This window comes from Mytilus edulis, chromosome 5 (assembly GCF_963676685.1).
Source record: "Mytilus edulis chromosome 5, xbMytEdul2.2, whole genome shotgun sequence".
Lineage (NCBI taxonomy): Eukaryota > Metazoa > Mollusca > Bivalvia > Mytilida > Mytilidae > Mytilus > Mytilus edulis.
This window is the reverse complement of record NC_092348.1, coordinates 84,037,572-84,053,328: the sequence shown is the minus strand read 5'-3', so window position 1 is coordinate 84,053,328 and position 15,757 is coordinate 84,037,572. Positions and strand designations below refer to the sequence as shown.

The following is a 15,757-nucleotide window of genomic DNA, read 5'->3' as shown; positions in this document are numbered from 1 at the left end:
GATATCATCTGTGAAACGGTTATTCCATAACGGTCAACCAACCCGTGATGGCGTCCGTAAAATTAACGAAGGAATGATTTCAACTTCACCATTTGAAACTCTTGGTTTAATAGCTTCCTTGTGAGCAGCAACCATCATAGCTTAGCGTTTTGACCTTATCGTGAAAACAATAATAGAAAGAAGTCAATAAGTAAACACAGCAGGAATATTCAGAAATACAAGGCCTATAAAAATTAATACCAATATAACTGAACTATTTTTCATTTGGTATATAGTTTACTGCCCTTGAGTGATCTTTAGTGACCTTTTTGCCTTTTTTACCCGACTGGTTAAAACTAATATATAGTCTTAAAAGCCGAAATTTTCTTTCATTTTTGTGTTTCCGATCAGATTACCATTGACCATTACAGACTCTTATCGAGTTGGCCGTTTCATAAGGTAATAACAGGTATAATATTGATGAGAGATCTGATTTTAGGTAAAAAAACAACACAACATTGTATTTGTCAGTCACGACGCCCTGCATACTCACAATCGTATTAATCAAATATAATGAAAATAAGCGTTTAAATTGTTAGCATATATAACAGAAAGTTATCGACTTAATTTATCAGAATATAAAACACACATGTTTAATGAGCAAATGAAATCGTAATGATATTAGATCATAATATGATAAATAAAAATACAAATGCAATGAATCCTTATTGTTTATTTCCCTTCGGTCTGTCACTTCACAGTATATACCATTAAGACTGTTCACATCCGTTTTGTGCATCTTTATAAATATGTAAATTCTAAACAATGATAGGTATGACCAGACCATTATGTGTTGACCATGACCCCATTTATTATGAATGTTTTATGATAACAAAAACGTGGATGAGTACTAGAAATCGACTATGTTGTACTTCATTTCCTCTTGCAACCTGAAATAATATTAAAGAGCATAATCACAAAAATATCAAATTGGAAAGTTCCTTATCAAAAAGAACTTTCATATGATTTGCATATTAGGTAATACGTTTATATCATTGGTCGAGAATGCTTCTGATAAATGACGGTGACCGAACTACTTTTTGTAACAAATGTAAACAAAATGACGACAAATATAACACAATCCGCCTCGACGTTTAAAATGTTTATGTTCACTTCGGGTTAATCGTTTTAAAAATAAGATAATAAGCATAACACATTCATCTGAATGATAAAAAAATTGTTTGAAATTTTTTTCTTTTGTATCAAATAACAAATGTCTTTGAGTACATTTTGGTGTTGTCGAAGTCTACAAACACAACATAAAACACTAGACTGAGCAACACGAATTCAGCGGGACGTTCTAAACATAACCTCAGGTACTCCGGTAGTGTTTATAATGAATCCAGCGACACCTATTTCACCAAAAAACATAGTATTTCCGGAAGTCATGCACAAAAAATTCTTACAAGTGAGAGTGAAATAAAAACAATTTATACTCTGTTTGGTAAGTTTGATCAGTAAGAGGTTTTCATCAGTTATTGACCTTAGCAATATTGATTTATATACTAGTCAACAAAAGAAACGATACAAGAAATTTTTTTTCAAACTAAAGATGAAGTTAATCGTTTATAGGAACAAAATTGAAGGTAGTAATACTTGATGACCATGAAAATATAAATCCGTTTAAGAATAAATATTTTTTTTTGCTTTGATGCCGTCATTTGGGGAAATTTAAATTTTTTGACAAAATTTACATAAAACGACAATTTTTAAAACAGAAGTTCCAAATAATGATGCCAATCTCTCATTTAAAGGTAGGGAGAGTGTTTGCCATCAATTTTTTTTTATTAATCATGCAGTTTCTTCGTTTTTTTGTAAAGCAAAGTTCTGTCCTACAAGAAATCGTTAAAATGTATACATTATCAAATGATTTACCATAGACAGTATGTAAAAAGTGAAATTCAATAAAAGGTAACAAACACCCTTAAAACTAATCCGAAAGGTTCAAAATTTACAGTGTGTTGTTTTCATATCTAAAGCATTGATTTGCGACGAAAACAATTTTTATTATTTTTTTTTTCTTCATTTTTTGAGATTTCAAAAAACACTTTTTTTACCAATAATTTAGAAAAATAGATATTTCAACCCATTAGTTACAACATAAACATAACTTGATTAGCATATTGAATATTTTTAGACAAATTTGAAAATTTATTTAGTGCTTAGAAAATTATGTGTCGATTTTTTATCCAACTTTCCCCTAAAATGATTTGCACCCTTTGGTCGTTTACACGGATTTTAGTTACTTTCCGACAGGTTTTGATATTTTTATCATGTGTGCATACATTGCACATGAAAGCTTTTTAAAACAGTGTATTTCATTTTGTTTTATATTTAATACTTTTTGATAAATTTTATTCCAAAGTCGTGTATCGTTTCTTTTGTTGACTAGTATATATTAACTTTATATTTGTCTCGCTGTGTCGTTGATTCGGTGTTTGGTTAAGAATTAATCCACATCATCTTATTCTAATAGATATTATGATTTATTGGAACATTAACATAAATGTTTTTGTACAAAACGAATAATAAAATATTAATAAATTATTTTAACACTATTACAAAATGTACCTACCGTTTTGATTTTTCACACATGCAGATGTTTCTGAAGGAGTATATTGTGTGGATAACAACAAAGACGGAGACAAAAATTGCAACTATAGAAGGAACAAACCATGCCATGTTGGAAGCATGTTTGAAAAAAGTATAGTAAAATATTTTACTCTGCACAATAACTACTGATGGCACTTTTGTTGTCATAGGAATTAGTATTTTGACTAATGTTCTGTCCTGTCTACTACCAGTATCAACACAGAAGATTTTGAAAGTTATTATCGATCCCTCTTGATAATCACTCAATGTATTATTTAGTTTTATTGTACCGTCATCAGATACTACAAATATACTAGCGTTTAAATTGTCTTGTTTCACATGGTAAAAAAAGGTACCTAAAAAATAAGAACTTTGATATTAATAATGAAATGAAAAACGCAGTAGTCAATAAATGTTTTAGATTTATTCGTGCATGGTATACTATAGCTATTTGTCGTAGAACTGTATAAAGACTAAGCATTAAAGTTTCCGGTGAACTTGTACTGACATAGCAATAAGAATATGAAGTCAAGTTTTAAAATATATCGTAACTCATGTTTGCATTTGATTCCCGCGTAAATATGATGTGAACGTACTTGTGATTGGTGTGCTAAAACGGTCGACACCACAGACTACCTTGATTATTTGTGTGTCATTTACCTTTCATCAATGATAAATACCGGTGTTTTGTGTATAAATTAACAGCATCAACAATATGTTGAAAATACATGTGCAAATAAATAAAAACTTTTTAGGCATAATCTTTAATACACAAAATGGATATCTAGCACGTGACACTTTTTTAGAAACCATTGTTAATATACACACTACCACACAGCACAATAGATAATTTCAGGTAAATTTGACATGATTATTTTTCCAGTATTTTTGTGTTTTCATTTGTTTTGATCCTTATTAAATATGTGTACCAGTATTGTTTATGAACAAAAATACAATAATAATTAATTGAACAATAAAATGCCTTCATCGCATCAATTTATCATAGTATACAACAGACTGATGGGACATAATCATCACAAACTAGTAAAGAATTACTCTAAAATTGTTGAATTGATACCTCGACATTGGGTATAGTTCTGTTTGATTCATACAGATAGTATAGAAGACAATATGCTTATATATATTCCTCCAAATTATAAACTGATTCCAAAATAATGCATCACTTGTCTAAAGAAACTGGCTTTTTATCATTAATACTAATCAACACCTCGACAACACGGGTCAATAAATTAATTGTATCGATATGTATATATTAAGCATATATTTTAGTATTCGTTTTGTTGTCTGAGGAAATTACGAATTTAATTAGGTGGACAGTTTTCTATGCTAACAAATGTTTTACTTAAGGTTACTTTACTTAAGATTACCTTAAGAATGTTTTACCTTAGATTACCTTAGCCGTATTTGGCACAACTCTTTGGAATTTTGGATCCTCAATGCTCTTCAACTTTGTACTTGTTTGGGTTTATAAATATTTTTGATTTGAGCGTCACTGGTGAGTCTTATGTAGACGAAACGCGCGTCTGACGTACTAAATTATAATCCTGGTACCTCTGATAACTATTTTGCACCACTGGGTCGATGCCACTGCTGGTGGAAGTTTCGTCCCCGAGGGTATCACCAGCCCAGTAGTCAACACTTCGGTGTTGACATGAATATCCATAATGTGGTCATTTTTATAAATTTCCTGTAAACAAAACTTTGAACTTTTTGAAAAACTAAGGATTTTCTTATCCCAGGTATAGATTACCTTAGTCGTATTTGGCACAACTCTTTGGAATTTTGGATCCTCAATGCTCTTCAACTTTGTACTTGTTTGGGTTTATAAATATTTTTGATTTGAGCGTCACTGATGAGTCTTATGAAGACGAAACGCGCGTATGGCGTACTAAATTATAATCCTGGTACCTTTGATAACTATTTACTATCTTACTTGATTTTTTATAATCGAGCTTATACAGTTGTAAGCTGGATGGGAGTCAAAATAGGGAAGAAATCGCCTATTCCGCGGCGGAACCTTAATGTGTCAGAAGTATTAACTATACATACATCCCAAACTACACTTGCAGTAAATGGGAAACAACGATTTTAATCATAGTATGAACGTCTTCAATATTTTTTAGTTGACCACTTGATTTCAACTCTCACAAAACATTTCGTTTTAAAAATTTTACAAATGCCAATGAATAATTTTGTATGTCACTGACGTTATAATACAAACTACGGTTAAGTTAGCTATGCATAAACTGCGGATACGGAGAGTGGAACTCTGACTACTGTGGATTCATTAATATTCGTTGGATACAAACTTCGTGGATTTCGTGGAAACAGGGGAACCACGAATTTATAATGTCAACGAGTTACAAATTTTCGTACGGAATATATAGGGACATTGCTAAAACCACAAATTTAATGTCCACGAAAATGTAAGTTTTCCTCAATCCACGAAAACTGGTACTTACGAAAATGAATGAATCCACAGTTTCAAATAATATCTTATCTCTTACCATAGGGACCAATATCTCTATCTGAAGCCTCAACTTGACCAACAAAAGCACCATCACTTGCACTGCGCTGTACCAGAAATGTATATTCTTTGTGGTAAAATTTAGGCGAGTTATCGTTGTCATCATGTATAGTTATATTCAGGAATGCATTGTCTGTAAACTCATTATCAGTAATGTTCACATCACATTGAAGGTGTTCAGGTGTACCAACTATGTCTAGATCATAATCAGCTGAATAGGACAAAAGACCCGTTATTGAATCTATATCTAATTTGCCTGTGTTAGATCCACAATTCATAGTGAACTTCACAGTATCTCCATCATCATCAGAATACTGGTATAACGGGTCCTGCAGTACGAATCCTGCCTGTAATGAAAACGCCGTCATTTGTCAAATTAATCAGGTTTTTCAAAGCCTATATATGGTCTTTTAAAGAGTAGTAAATAACGGTTAACAACCGCATGGCGCGGTAACTGAAGTCGCTACTGTTAATAATCCTTTGATGTATTGTTAGCATATGTTAGAATTATTGTTCAGCATATAATAGAAATATAATTCAGCAAAGAATGAAAATATTGTTCGGCATATTTAAAAATTGTGTCCAATTGCGCAGGTATTTCATTCCTATATTTGAAAAATTGTCATAGTAAGTACTTTTAAAAAGAGTAAAATAAAACTTTGTTCAGTAACAGCATGGAAGAAAGTGAAATAATAAAAACAAGAATGTGTCCATAGTACACTAATTCCCTACTCACACTATCATTTTCTATGTTCAGTGGACTGTGAAATTGGGGTCAAAACTTTAATTTGGAATTAAAATTAGAAAGATCATATCATAGGGAACATGTGTACTAAGTTTCAAGTTGATGTAACTTTAACTTCATCAAAAACTACCTTGACCAAAAACTTTAACCTGAACTTCGCACTATCATTTTCTATGTTCATTGGACCATGAAATAGGGGTCAAAACTATAATTTGGCATTACAATTAGAAAGATCATATCATGGGGAACAAGTGTACTAAGTTTCAAGTTGATTGGACTTCAACTTCTTCAAAAACTACCTTGACCAAAAACTTTAACCTGAAGCGGACGGGCGAACGGAGGCACAGACGGACGGACGGACGAACGGAAGCACAGACCAGAAAACATAATGCCCCTCTACTATCGTAGGTGGGGCATAATAACGAACTTCGAGAAAATTCACAACGGAAAGTCTCTAATCAAATGACTAAATCTAAATCTCAGACAAATAGAACGAGTTGATAACAACTGTAATATTATTGCCTTGGTAAAGACAACTTATTTATGATAAATGACTTTGAATAAGAACCGTGTTAAGTTATTTAAAAATGGATCGATTAGAAAGATAATATTGATGCAACTTAAGTAAATTTAATTGACTAACCTGTTCTAAAAGTATCAAAATGTACCACATGTAACACAATAGCAAACAAGATGAAATGTTTATGGACGAAGCCAGTTAATATAAGGCCTCTACAAGATAATATACTAATGATGGTAAAATGTAAATAGAATTTTCAAACGTATAACATTTATGTGATAATTATGCCATTCATTATATCAAAGTGTTCCACATTGTTTACTTGAAATTATGTAAACATTTCTCTATTCTAGAGGAAATAATTACTAACTGTGTTTTCATATGCATCCATCGCGTAATATCTCTTTGAGAAATGTAGTGGTTCGTTCACATTAACGATGTTGATAGTAAGGTTTTCAATGCTTTCTGTAAGCGAGTCCTTGACACTAATCATCAACAAAAAGGTTTTGGGTGAGATCGTTTCATAATCAATTTCATCTACTGTTGATACATGTCTATCTATAAAACAAAAACAACTTTCAACTGATTTGAGAGAATACTAGTGTAAACAAAATGTTTCCTATTTATTACGGAAAGATCAAATTTACACTTATAAATATATTCTACAAAATAAAATTTAATGAAAACATTTGCAGGCAAATGATTCATTTAACTTTAACAGTTGATTCATTTTCAATATTGTACAATTTAGAAGTATCTTCTATCAACCTGTTTGATCTATTTGAAGTAACACTGATAATACCATAAAACTGTCCTGAATTCTTACTGATATTATACTTTTTTTATTACTTATATGAAAATACAAAATACACAATTTTCAATATATTTAAACTTCAAAATCATCTATTTTGATGTTTGGAATTTAGATATATTGAAATTAAAAACGTAAAGCGTCCTATCAAGAGATGTTTTGTTCTTGTTGAATATTGTCTCTTTCTGTAATCAATGTATAACTTCAGGGTTTAAATATTGCTGTAGAGTTACAATCAACGGTAAACATTTTACGATAAAGGATGCGTATTTCGACAAATTATAACGATCGATAATATAACGCCATAAATATTCGGAAATCATCATTTTGATAAAAAAAAAAATAAAAAACCTAATATAACTGAAAGTACAACTCACTATCTTAATATCATAATCATCAAATTCTCTCATTTTTGTTTATTGTTGAGGGCTGATGTTTGTCTTTTTATTTGACCAATGTGATTCCGTTCTTAGACTTTTCGTTTTTAATTGTCCCATCGGTTTCGTCATTGTTGTTCATTGTAGACAGAATAATAGCTTCTTACTTACTTGTATCATTTACATGAAAATATATATCCCCGTCTTCTGGTATATACGACACAGATAATATATGAACATCAGAACTATCCAGGTCTTGTATCAATGGCTGAAATATTGTAGTACCCACATTAATGCCTTCCAGAACATTTATTGTGGCTGGTAAGTTTACTATAGTAGGAATGGAATTAACATCTGAAAATATACGAAAATAAACCGCTATTTGCTTCAATTTAATTCTATAATTATTTCAGATTGCAGTTAAAAACAATCTTACTTTTTACAATTCGTTTTGAGTGAAAGATAATGATGAACGTTCCAAAATTAAACATTTTTTTCCATAACATCATCAATAAATCGTCTGTATTATTTGTTTATGATTCCCAAAGTACACGCATTGCTCGCGGGTGTCAAATTTTTTCTTTAAAATAAAGCATAAATCAGGATGTCGGTTTAATCTTTTGAATTTTGTCCTATATAATGGCTTACTATACTTTGTCTCATTCCTAAGTAATCTTTATGTCAATCAGTTCATGTGCCGTTTGGCTTAAAGTGGGAATGACAACTGGTTAGCATAAATAAAGGCAACAGTAGTATTACCGCTGTTCAAAACTCCTAAATCTATTGACAAAAAACAAAATCGGGGTGACAAACTAAAACTGAGGGAATGCATAAAACAATTGAAAGACTATAACAAACTACATAATTTAAAAACAAACCTGTTATTCGTACTGATAGAGTTTTAGGTCCCACCACATTCATGCCATCTGTAATATTGATTTGTAATTCATACCCCGGTACTGATTCAGTTTGTATTGGACGAGACAACGATACAGCACCAGCTGTGAAACAAGTAAATACTTTATAGTAGGTGTATAAAGCAACAGTAGTAAAACGCTGTGCAATAGTCATACAGTGATTAAGCGAAAACAAATCCGTGAACAAACTAAAACTAAACACATCAACGTCTATCATTGCCTATACTATATAGGAATTATATAATATTATCAATATACTATACCATGTTATTATTATTATTATCATTATTTAGAGTGCTTTTATAGCGCTTATCTAAATAAAAATTTACTCTAAACGCTTTACAGTGCATAAAAACACTCATTAAATGATATGTGTGGAACCCTCATTGAATAAACGCAATGGATTTATATATTTTAGCATTATATTGAAATTTTTTTTTCTTTCTTTATCAAGAAATTTGTCTTGCAATATAATCATTTCCTCGGACGTTGATAATAAACTCACTTAATGGGTTGATTTGAAACGGTTCATTTCCATTTGTAGACACCAAACTGAAAAGTAAGTAATCGTTTTCTGGATCAGTACCAAGTACAGTATATATAATCTGTCCAACTGTACCCTTTGATGAAATGTTTGTGTTAGCTGCAAAAATAAGGATCCAAAATATTCATTTAAAATTGAAACATTTATCTGTTGTTTGTTCATATCTATTTTTATATTGAATAATTTTTCATTTGATTCCCTTGTCATGCAGTTTAATGTTATGTTTAATTGCGCTCTCTCGCTTTTCTGCAAATATAAAGACAATGACAGTAACTTCTGTATAATCATATGATATGTTGGGTATACATCGAGGAGACAGCAACCCGACGACACAAAACAAAACAATATAAAGACAGCTAATTGACCTACATTCTATTATAAGAACTTTAAATATTACTGCTAAATACCTATATTTGGGCATAGCACAACATCGTTTTTTGTGAAAGTTAAAGTCTATCTCTTAACTAAATTCAGTGAATATTGGAAGTGAATTGATTGATATTTCATGTATTGGGCATGATTTTTTCTAATTACTTGACATTGATTTTGACCTAGTTTTTTAGTAATTGCATAGCAAAATTATAGCGGGAGTGGGGCATCCATGTACTATTGACACATTCTTGTTCATAGTTTGTTATTATCTGCGTGTTGTTACATTGCTAGCCAATCTGAGGAGGAATATTGAATGCAGCTGGCAATCCCATTTAAATCTGTCAAATTTGAGTGTGTCTTTTATACGGATTAGTATTTTTTTATAAACAAATGATTATTAAGTAAAATGTTTTCTCACGTGAATATTACTTGCCTTGAAGATTGATGAGATACGGAGGCATATTGCGGATAAGGTAGATGAAGAAAATCGAAGAATCGTTCCTTCGCTGGTCAGCACATAAGATATCTAATTTGTATTGTCTTTGGGTGTCGTAATTAAGTACTTGATTTGGTCTAATGTATATGTTGGTCTCTAAAAATAAACAAATCGATACTGCGGTAATGCATTCAACATTCAACTGCATTATCATGTGAAACCTTAGACTTAAAAATGTCAGCATCAATAAATACAGTAAGACCTGTACATGTAAAACCAAATTATTGTAATTACTATTTCTCAAATGTTTGTGCTATTTGTATGTTTCTTGATCGGTGCGAAAAAAACGTTTCTCCTCACTTGTGAAATATCTGTTTTCGCAAAATGATTGGTCAAATTTTCATTATGATATCAATTTTTTTCTTAGTTTTAAATGCATTTTCTTATTGTGTCAACATGAAAAAGACGACCATACATAATGACGTCACATATAAAGAACACAACTTTCTACATACATAGAAACAGATTTCACAACTACAACTCGTGTATAACGATATTTTTCCACACTTAACAGTTAAATTTAAAAAGCTCGCCAAGCCTAGCGCTTAGAAAAGGAGAATTAAACTGTCTCAAGTAGTGAAATATCGGAACATTCGTTGCAGTGGTGATATCTATATTTCACCAATCTTATGAACTTGAATTGGTGCTATTTCAGATGCAATAACGTCTGGTTTATATTTACAACTATTTGGATAGAATGAGATAGTTTTGTATTAATTTGCCTCATATGAGTTAAACAACTAGTTGACCAGTGGTGGTTTACAATTAGTTTCAATTAAAATACTGACTGTTATTCGTTGATATGTCATCCCATATCTCTATTATGGGATATGGTATAACCAGTTTACACAATGTGGTACCATCGTACGTGACAATAACCATACTGTTCGACATTGATATCACGTATAGCTGGATAGGCATTTATAAGTCTTGTTTAATGTCATGTGTATCACTCCTATATCATAAGAACGGTGTCAACTTTCAATTAAAACGTGCATTTTGTAATGGTGCAAAGTATATGTTTTAGTGTTGAGAGTTGAAGTGTAAAAGTGTATGATGTGAAGTGTAAAGATGTATTGTGTGTTGCTAATAGTGAATTCTACATATTTTTTGGTTTTTTTTTTATTTCCTGTTATCTTAATACATACCAAATGGTTCTATTCCAGGTTGAAGATAGAAAATTGCTGAAGATGAGGTATCATTACATATCACTGTATCGTTTGTTGGGTCGGTTACAGATATGGTATACAGTAATGACATCGTGGTGAGCGTTTCTGGTATTTCACAACTCATCGGTAAATTGGAAATGCTTGGTGCCTATTTCAATCAATAATAAATGCAGATTTAACAATGTCTAAAAATAAGTAAGGTTGTTAAGGATGTACTTAGGTGAGGTTAGGTAAAAAATAAGAAATTAAGAAATTAAAATTGATACTTTAAGCTGATACAGCATCAATTAAGGATAAAGATAAGCTAAAAATATGTATAGGTCATGGACCTCCTTTTCGAGATATTTGAGATTTAAAATATGGCGGGAAAAGGCTGACTAGGACTTTTACCTTATATTTGCATTGGTATTATTTGGGTCTCAAAACAAAAGAAAGAAAATCAAGAATCTTCTAAAATTTTGGTAAATGATTTTTAATGAGCTATTTAGTCTTATATGAAAAAATAAATGGGTGTTATGGCTCAAAATATTTTTACATTGTATTGTATGGAAAAACACCAAGGAGTCCGAACATTTGACACAAATTCCAAAACCTCACCGAAGTACATCCTTAAATGCAATAAAAGTGCAGTATATAAGAAAGTTGGTGTATATTTCTTTGTTGACTTGGGAAAAAAAATACACTAATATGACTTTAACTACGGTGAAGAGAAATATTTATAGTATAACTAATCGCCGTATTTGAATATCAAAAATAGGACAACGCGTAACCGAACGAAGCATGGATTAAACGAGTGTCTTATTTTTGATATTCAAATACGGCGATTAGTTATTCTTTTTATTACATTGGTAAATGGCTTTTTTTTAATGAAATTAATTTAGACAATGTAAGGAACTATATCTTTTTTCCTACGCATTGACAATTTGTTTTGATCCGACGTTATCGATGTCTTGACAACGCCTATTGTTGTATGACGTCAGAGAGTGAAATAACCACGTTTATTTCACATGTGAAATTATCGGTTTTTATCTAACTGGGAAATCAATGTAATTCATTGCAACCAATGTAATAAACAAAGATAACAGTAAACTGTAAACAAGTAAAAATGCTGCAGAACATAAAAAATCAGAACATATCTTCTATCTCTTTTTTGTTTTTTGTCATCAACCTCAAAATTTAAACATGCTCGTTAGTTTTTGTGATTTACGAACAGTTTACATTCTTTTGTAGCGTGATTCGTATTCCATACTTTTCTCAACTATAGATTAATTCTGTCAACCGTCAAGATTACTACTCTATATATATAATTCGTATTCCATATACCTTACCATATTTGGATTAATTATGTCAACAGTCAACATATCTGTAACATTTCTACGATGATCGCCACATTCTATAACTAGTGCATAGCTCGGGGTAACATCAGAATTAAGTATTATGCCTGCTTGGAGGAAGACTCCATAATAATCTAAAATATGCAATATTAATAAATAATGGTATCATATTAAAATGTCTGAACTACAATTTTTAATTTTACATCAAAAATAAAGTTGATCATGCTTACCTGATTCAACTAACCAAATATCATGAAAGTCGAATCCAAATTGACCAAATGTACATTTAAACTCAAAAGTCAAAACTGAACTGACAACGGTAAGTGTAAGAGAGAAACAGATCAAAAGAACAGTACACAAATCTCCTTTTACAAATTCAATGATAAGTCGACATCGATTTTAAAGGATGTAACTTATAATTCAAGCCGCCGACCATGACAATTAGATTCATTAAGTGTCATTTATGATATAAATTAACAAAACACATATCAGTAATGCATAATGTAAAATGTTATAAGAGATGGCATCTTGTTTACGTGTTGTCAGGACCAAACTTTTCGCTATGAAAGCATTTTTCATTGATCCGTTGTAATACAATTTTTAAAAATTGCACTCAAAACCAGATTTGATCCACCATTTACTACATAAGCAAATGCCTGTACCAAGTCAGGAATATGACAGCTGATCTCCATTCGTTTGATGTGTTTGAGCTTTTGATATTGTAATTTGCTTGAGGAATATTTGACACAAAATATTCACTGACTGGTTATTTAATATGTGGAAAAATTTGAAGTGTGAGTACAAAAATTAGACAACAGTTAGTGGTCACTGTATATTGAAATATAATATGTACGAACCTAACGTTGGAGGTAACTTTTCCAATGAAAATGTGTCAGTATGCGCGGTAAGTACACATGATATTGTGTCGTTAACATCTACATCTGTGATGTTTAATAAATGCAGAAATGTTTTTGTTATGACCTCTTCTGATATATTTGTGTTCGTAGGTAAACTGTTGAAAACTGGGGGCTACAAAAAACGATTTGAAATTTATTTACAATATATACTTCTGTCTAAATTCAGAAATAGCTTCTCTTGATGATTAAGGACAAAATGAAAATGGAAATAGGGATCAAGTAGCTTGCCTGTACCTGTTTAAGCAGAAAACAAATAAAATTAGCATAAAACATATTCAGTGTATATTTTCTCTCAAACTGGATCCTACTTATTTTTCAATTCTAGCAAGCTAAGCGCTTCTTTATAAAACATATGATAAAACATCCTATTAAGATCTCAATATTCACTATTAGATTTATTCTTATAAGAAGAATCAAGAAATAGGCGTGGCAAAGTTTGAATTAGGAAAAAAGCCTTGAATTTAACAGAATATTTCTCCAGCCTTTAGTTAAGAACTACATCATGGATAGAGAAACACATTCTACATTTGAAAATGCCTGTACCAAGTCAGGAATATGACAGTTCTTGTCCATTCGTTTTTGTTGCGTTTTGTTATTTGATTTTGCCATGTGATTATGGACTTTACGAATTGATTTTCCTCTGAGTTCAGTATTTTTGTGATTTTACTTTTAAAATATATCATGTTGTAGTAAATGATTGATCCAAAAGTCATAAGAATATTTCCACAGCACATGCGAGAAAACAATTTTACAGTAAAATAATGTAAGCTTTTCGTGAAAATTATATACACTATAATCAAATTGTACATTACCGTATTCCGAATAAGGTTAATCGTAAAAACTCCAATATCATTTCGTCTCAGATCACTACATTGTACTGTCAATAGATAGGACGGTGTAGTATCATAATCTAGAGTTGTTCCCCCTTTCAGGTATATTCCATAGTCTATCAATCGAACAAAAATAAACAATCGTGTATTAAAAGGGGCACAAAAATTTCGGTAAAATAACAACTCGAACATGTCAAAAGATAATTCAAATCAGAATGGTAAAATTCAAAAATCAAACACTTCCAACTATAAAATATTTCTTTTTTTTTTGTTTCGAGTTCAAAACGGTTCATTATTCACAATGTATATTAATACTGTATTGGTAGAGTTCAAAACGGTTCATTATTCACAATGTATATTAATACTGTATTGGTAGAATACAAAAGATTTAAACAAATATAACTGGAAATTCATTTCACTTATGTGTAGTGGAGTGTTGTAGTTAAAACTGCACTGTTCAATACTTAAACAAAAATACGAAACTATGTCTGCTAGCATTCTATTGATACATGGTAAATTAAGTTAAATTGAGAATAGAAACAACCAAAAACAGTACTTGTTTGAAACTCTTTCACAATTATTTATCCATAACACTGTAGGTTTACAGAAAAGCATACCGTAATAAGTGAGTGGAATTACTTGTATATCAAATAATAAACTGTTTGGATTAAGAGCACATGTTATATTGTCTCCCTCAGCATCTGTTACATTCAAGTTGTGTAGTAGGATATTGTTGTTCATGTCCTCTAGAAAACTCACAGAATCTGGCAGATTATGAATGACTGGTGCCTAAAAACCAAACATCATATTAAAGCATATAAGATTACTTGTTTCTGATATCAAAAGAAGTCTTAATGAAAATGCATATCGCTTTTTCAAATATCAAGATTCTAGCATGACAATAAAAAATTGTCAAAGGTACCAGGATTATAATTTAGTTCGCCAGACGCGCGTTTCGTCTACACAAGTGACGCTCATATCAAAATAGTTAAAAAGCCAAACAAGTACAAAGTTAAAGAGCATTGAGGATCCAAAATTTCAAAAAGTTGTGCCAAATACGATTATGTTATTCATTCTTATAAGGACCCATCTTATCCGTGTTTTTTTCATTTTTTTTTTCATTTGAATACTTAGTCTTTTTAAAAAGATTATAAAAAAAGTGTGTCATATTTGTAATTTTGGTCAAATCTTTAGTTTAACAAAATGTTTCTACAGCCATATGAAAACGCACAAAACGTTACTTGGTGAAATAATTGAAGGAGTCAAAATTCATAAGAATGTTGGCGGAAGTCCTTTTTAAAAAACAGTGTTACTGTTAAATAAGTTGTTGGTGAAAATAATATACAACATGATCATGTACACTAATAAATTGTCTATACCGAATTCCGTATAAGGTTAATCGTAAAAACTCCAGTATCATTTCGTCTTAGATCACTGCATTGTACTGTTAATGTATAGGAAGGTGTGGTATCATAATCTAGAGTTGTACCTCCTTTCATGTATATTCCATAATCTATCAAACAAATAAAAACAAACAATCTTTTAT

The 15,757-nt window shown here is 30.9% G+C and overlaps 1 protein-coding gene across 1 annotated transcript; it reads right to left on the bottom strand.

Moving 5' to 3' along the window:
• Positions 1–472: 472 nt before the first annotated feature.
• LOC139524663 (protocadherin-9-like) lies at positions 473–15,719 on the bottom strand. Its single transcript, XM_071319642.1, has 14 exons — positions 15,591–15,719; positions 14,829–15,000; positions 14,194–14,327; positions 13,322–13,493; positions 12,459–12,598; positions 11,110–11,278; positions 9,899–10,057; positions 9,055–9,192; positions 8,511–8,633; positions 7,804–7,986; positions 6,815–7,002; positions 5,160–5,526; positions 2,615–2,987; positions 473–929 (listed from the first exon to the last, which is right to left on the bottom strand). Exons 1-14 carry the CDS (start codon positions 15,708–15,710, stop codon positions 890–892), a joined length of 2,478 nt encoding a protein of 825 aa, XP_071175743.1. The 5' UTR covers positions 15,711–15,719; the 3' UTR covers positions 473–889.
• Positions 15,720–15,757: the final 38 nt, after the last annotated feature.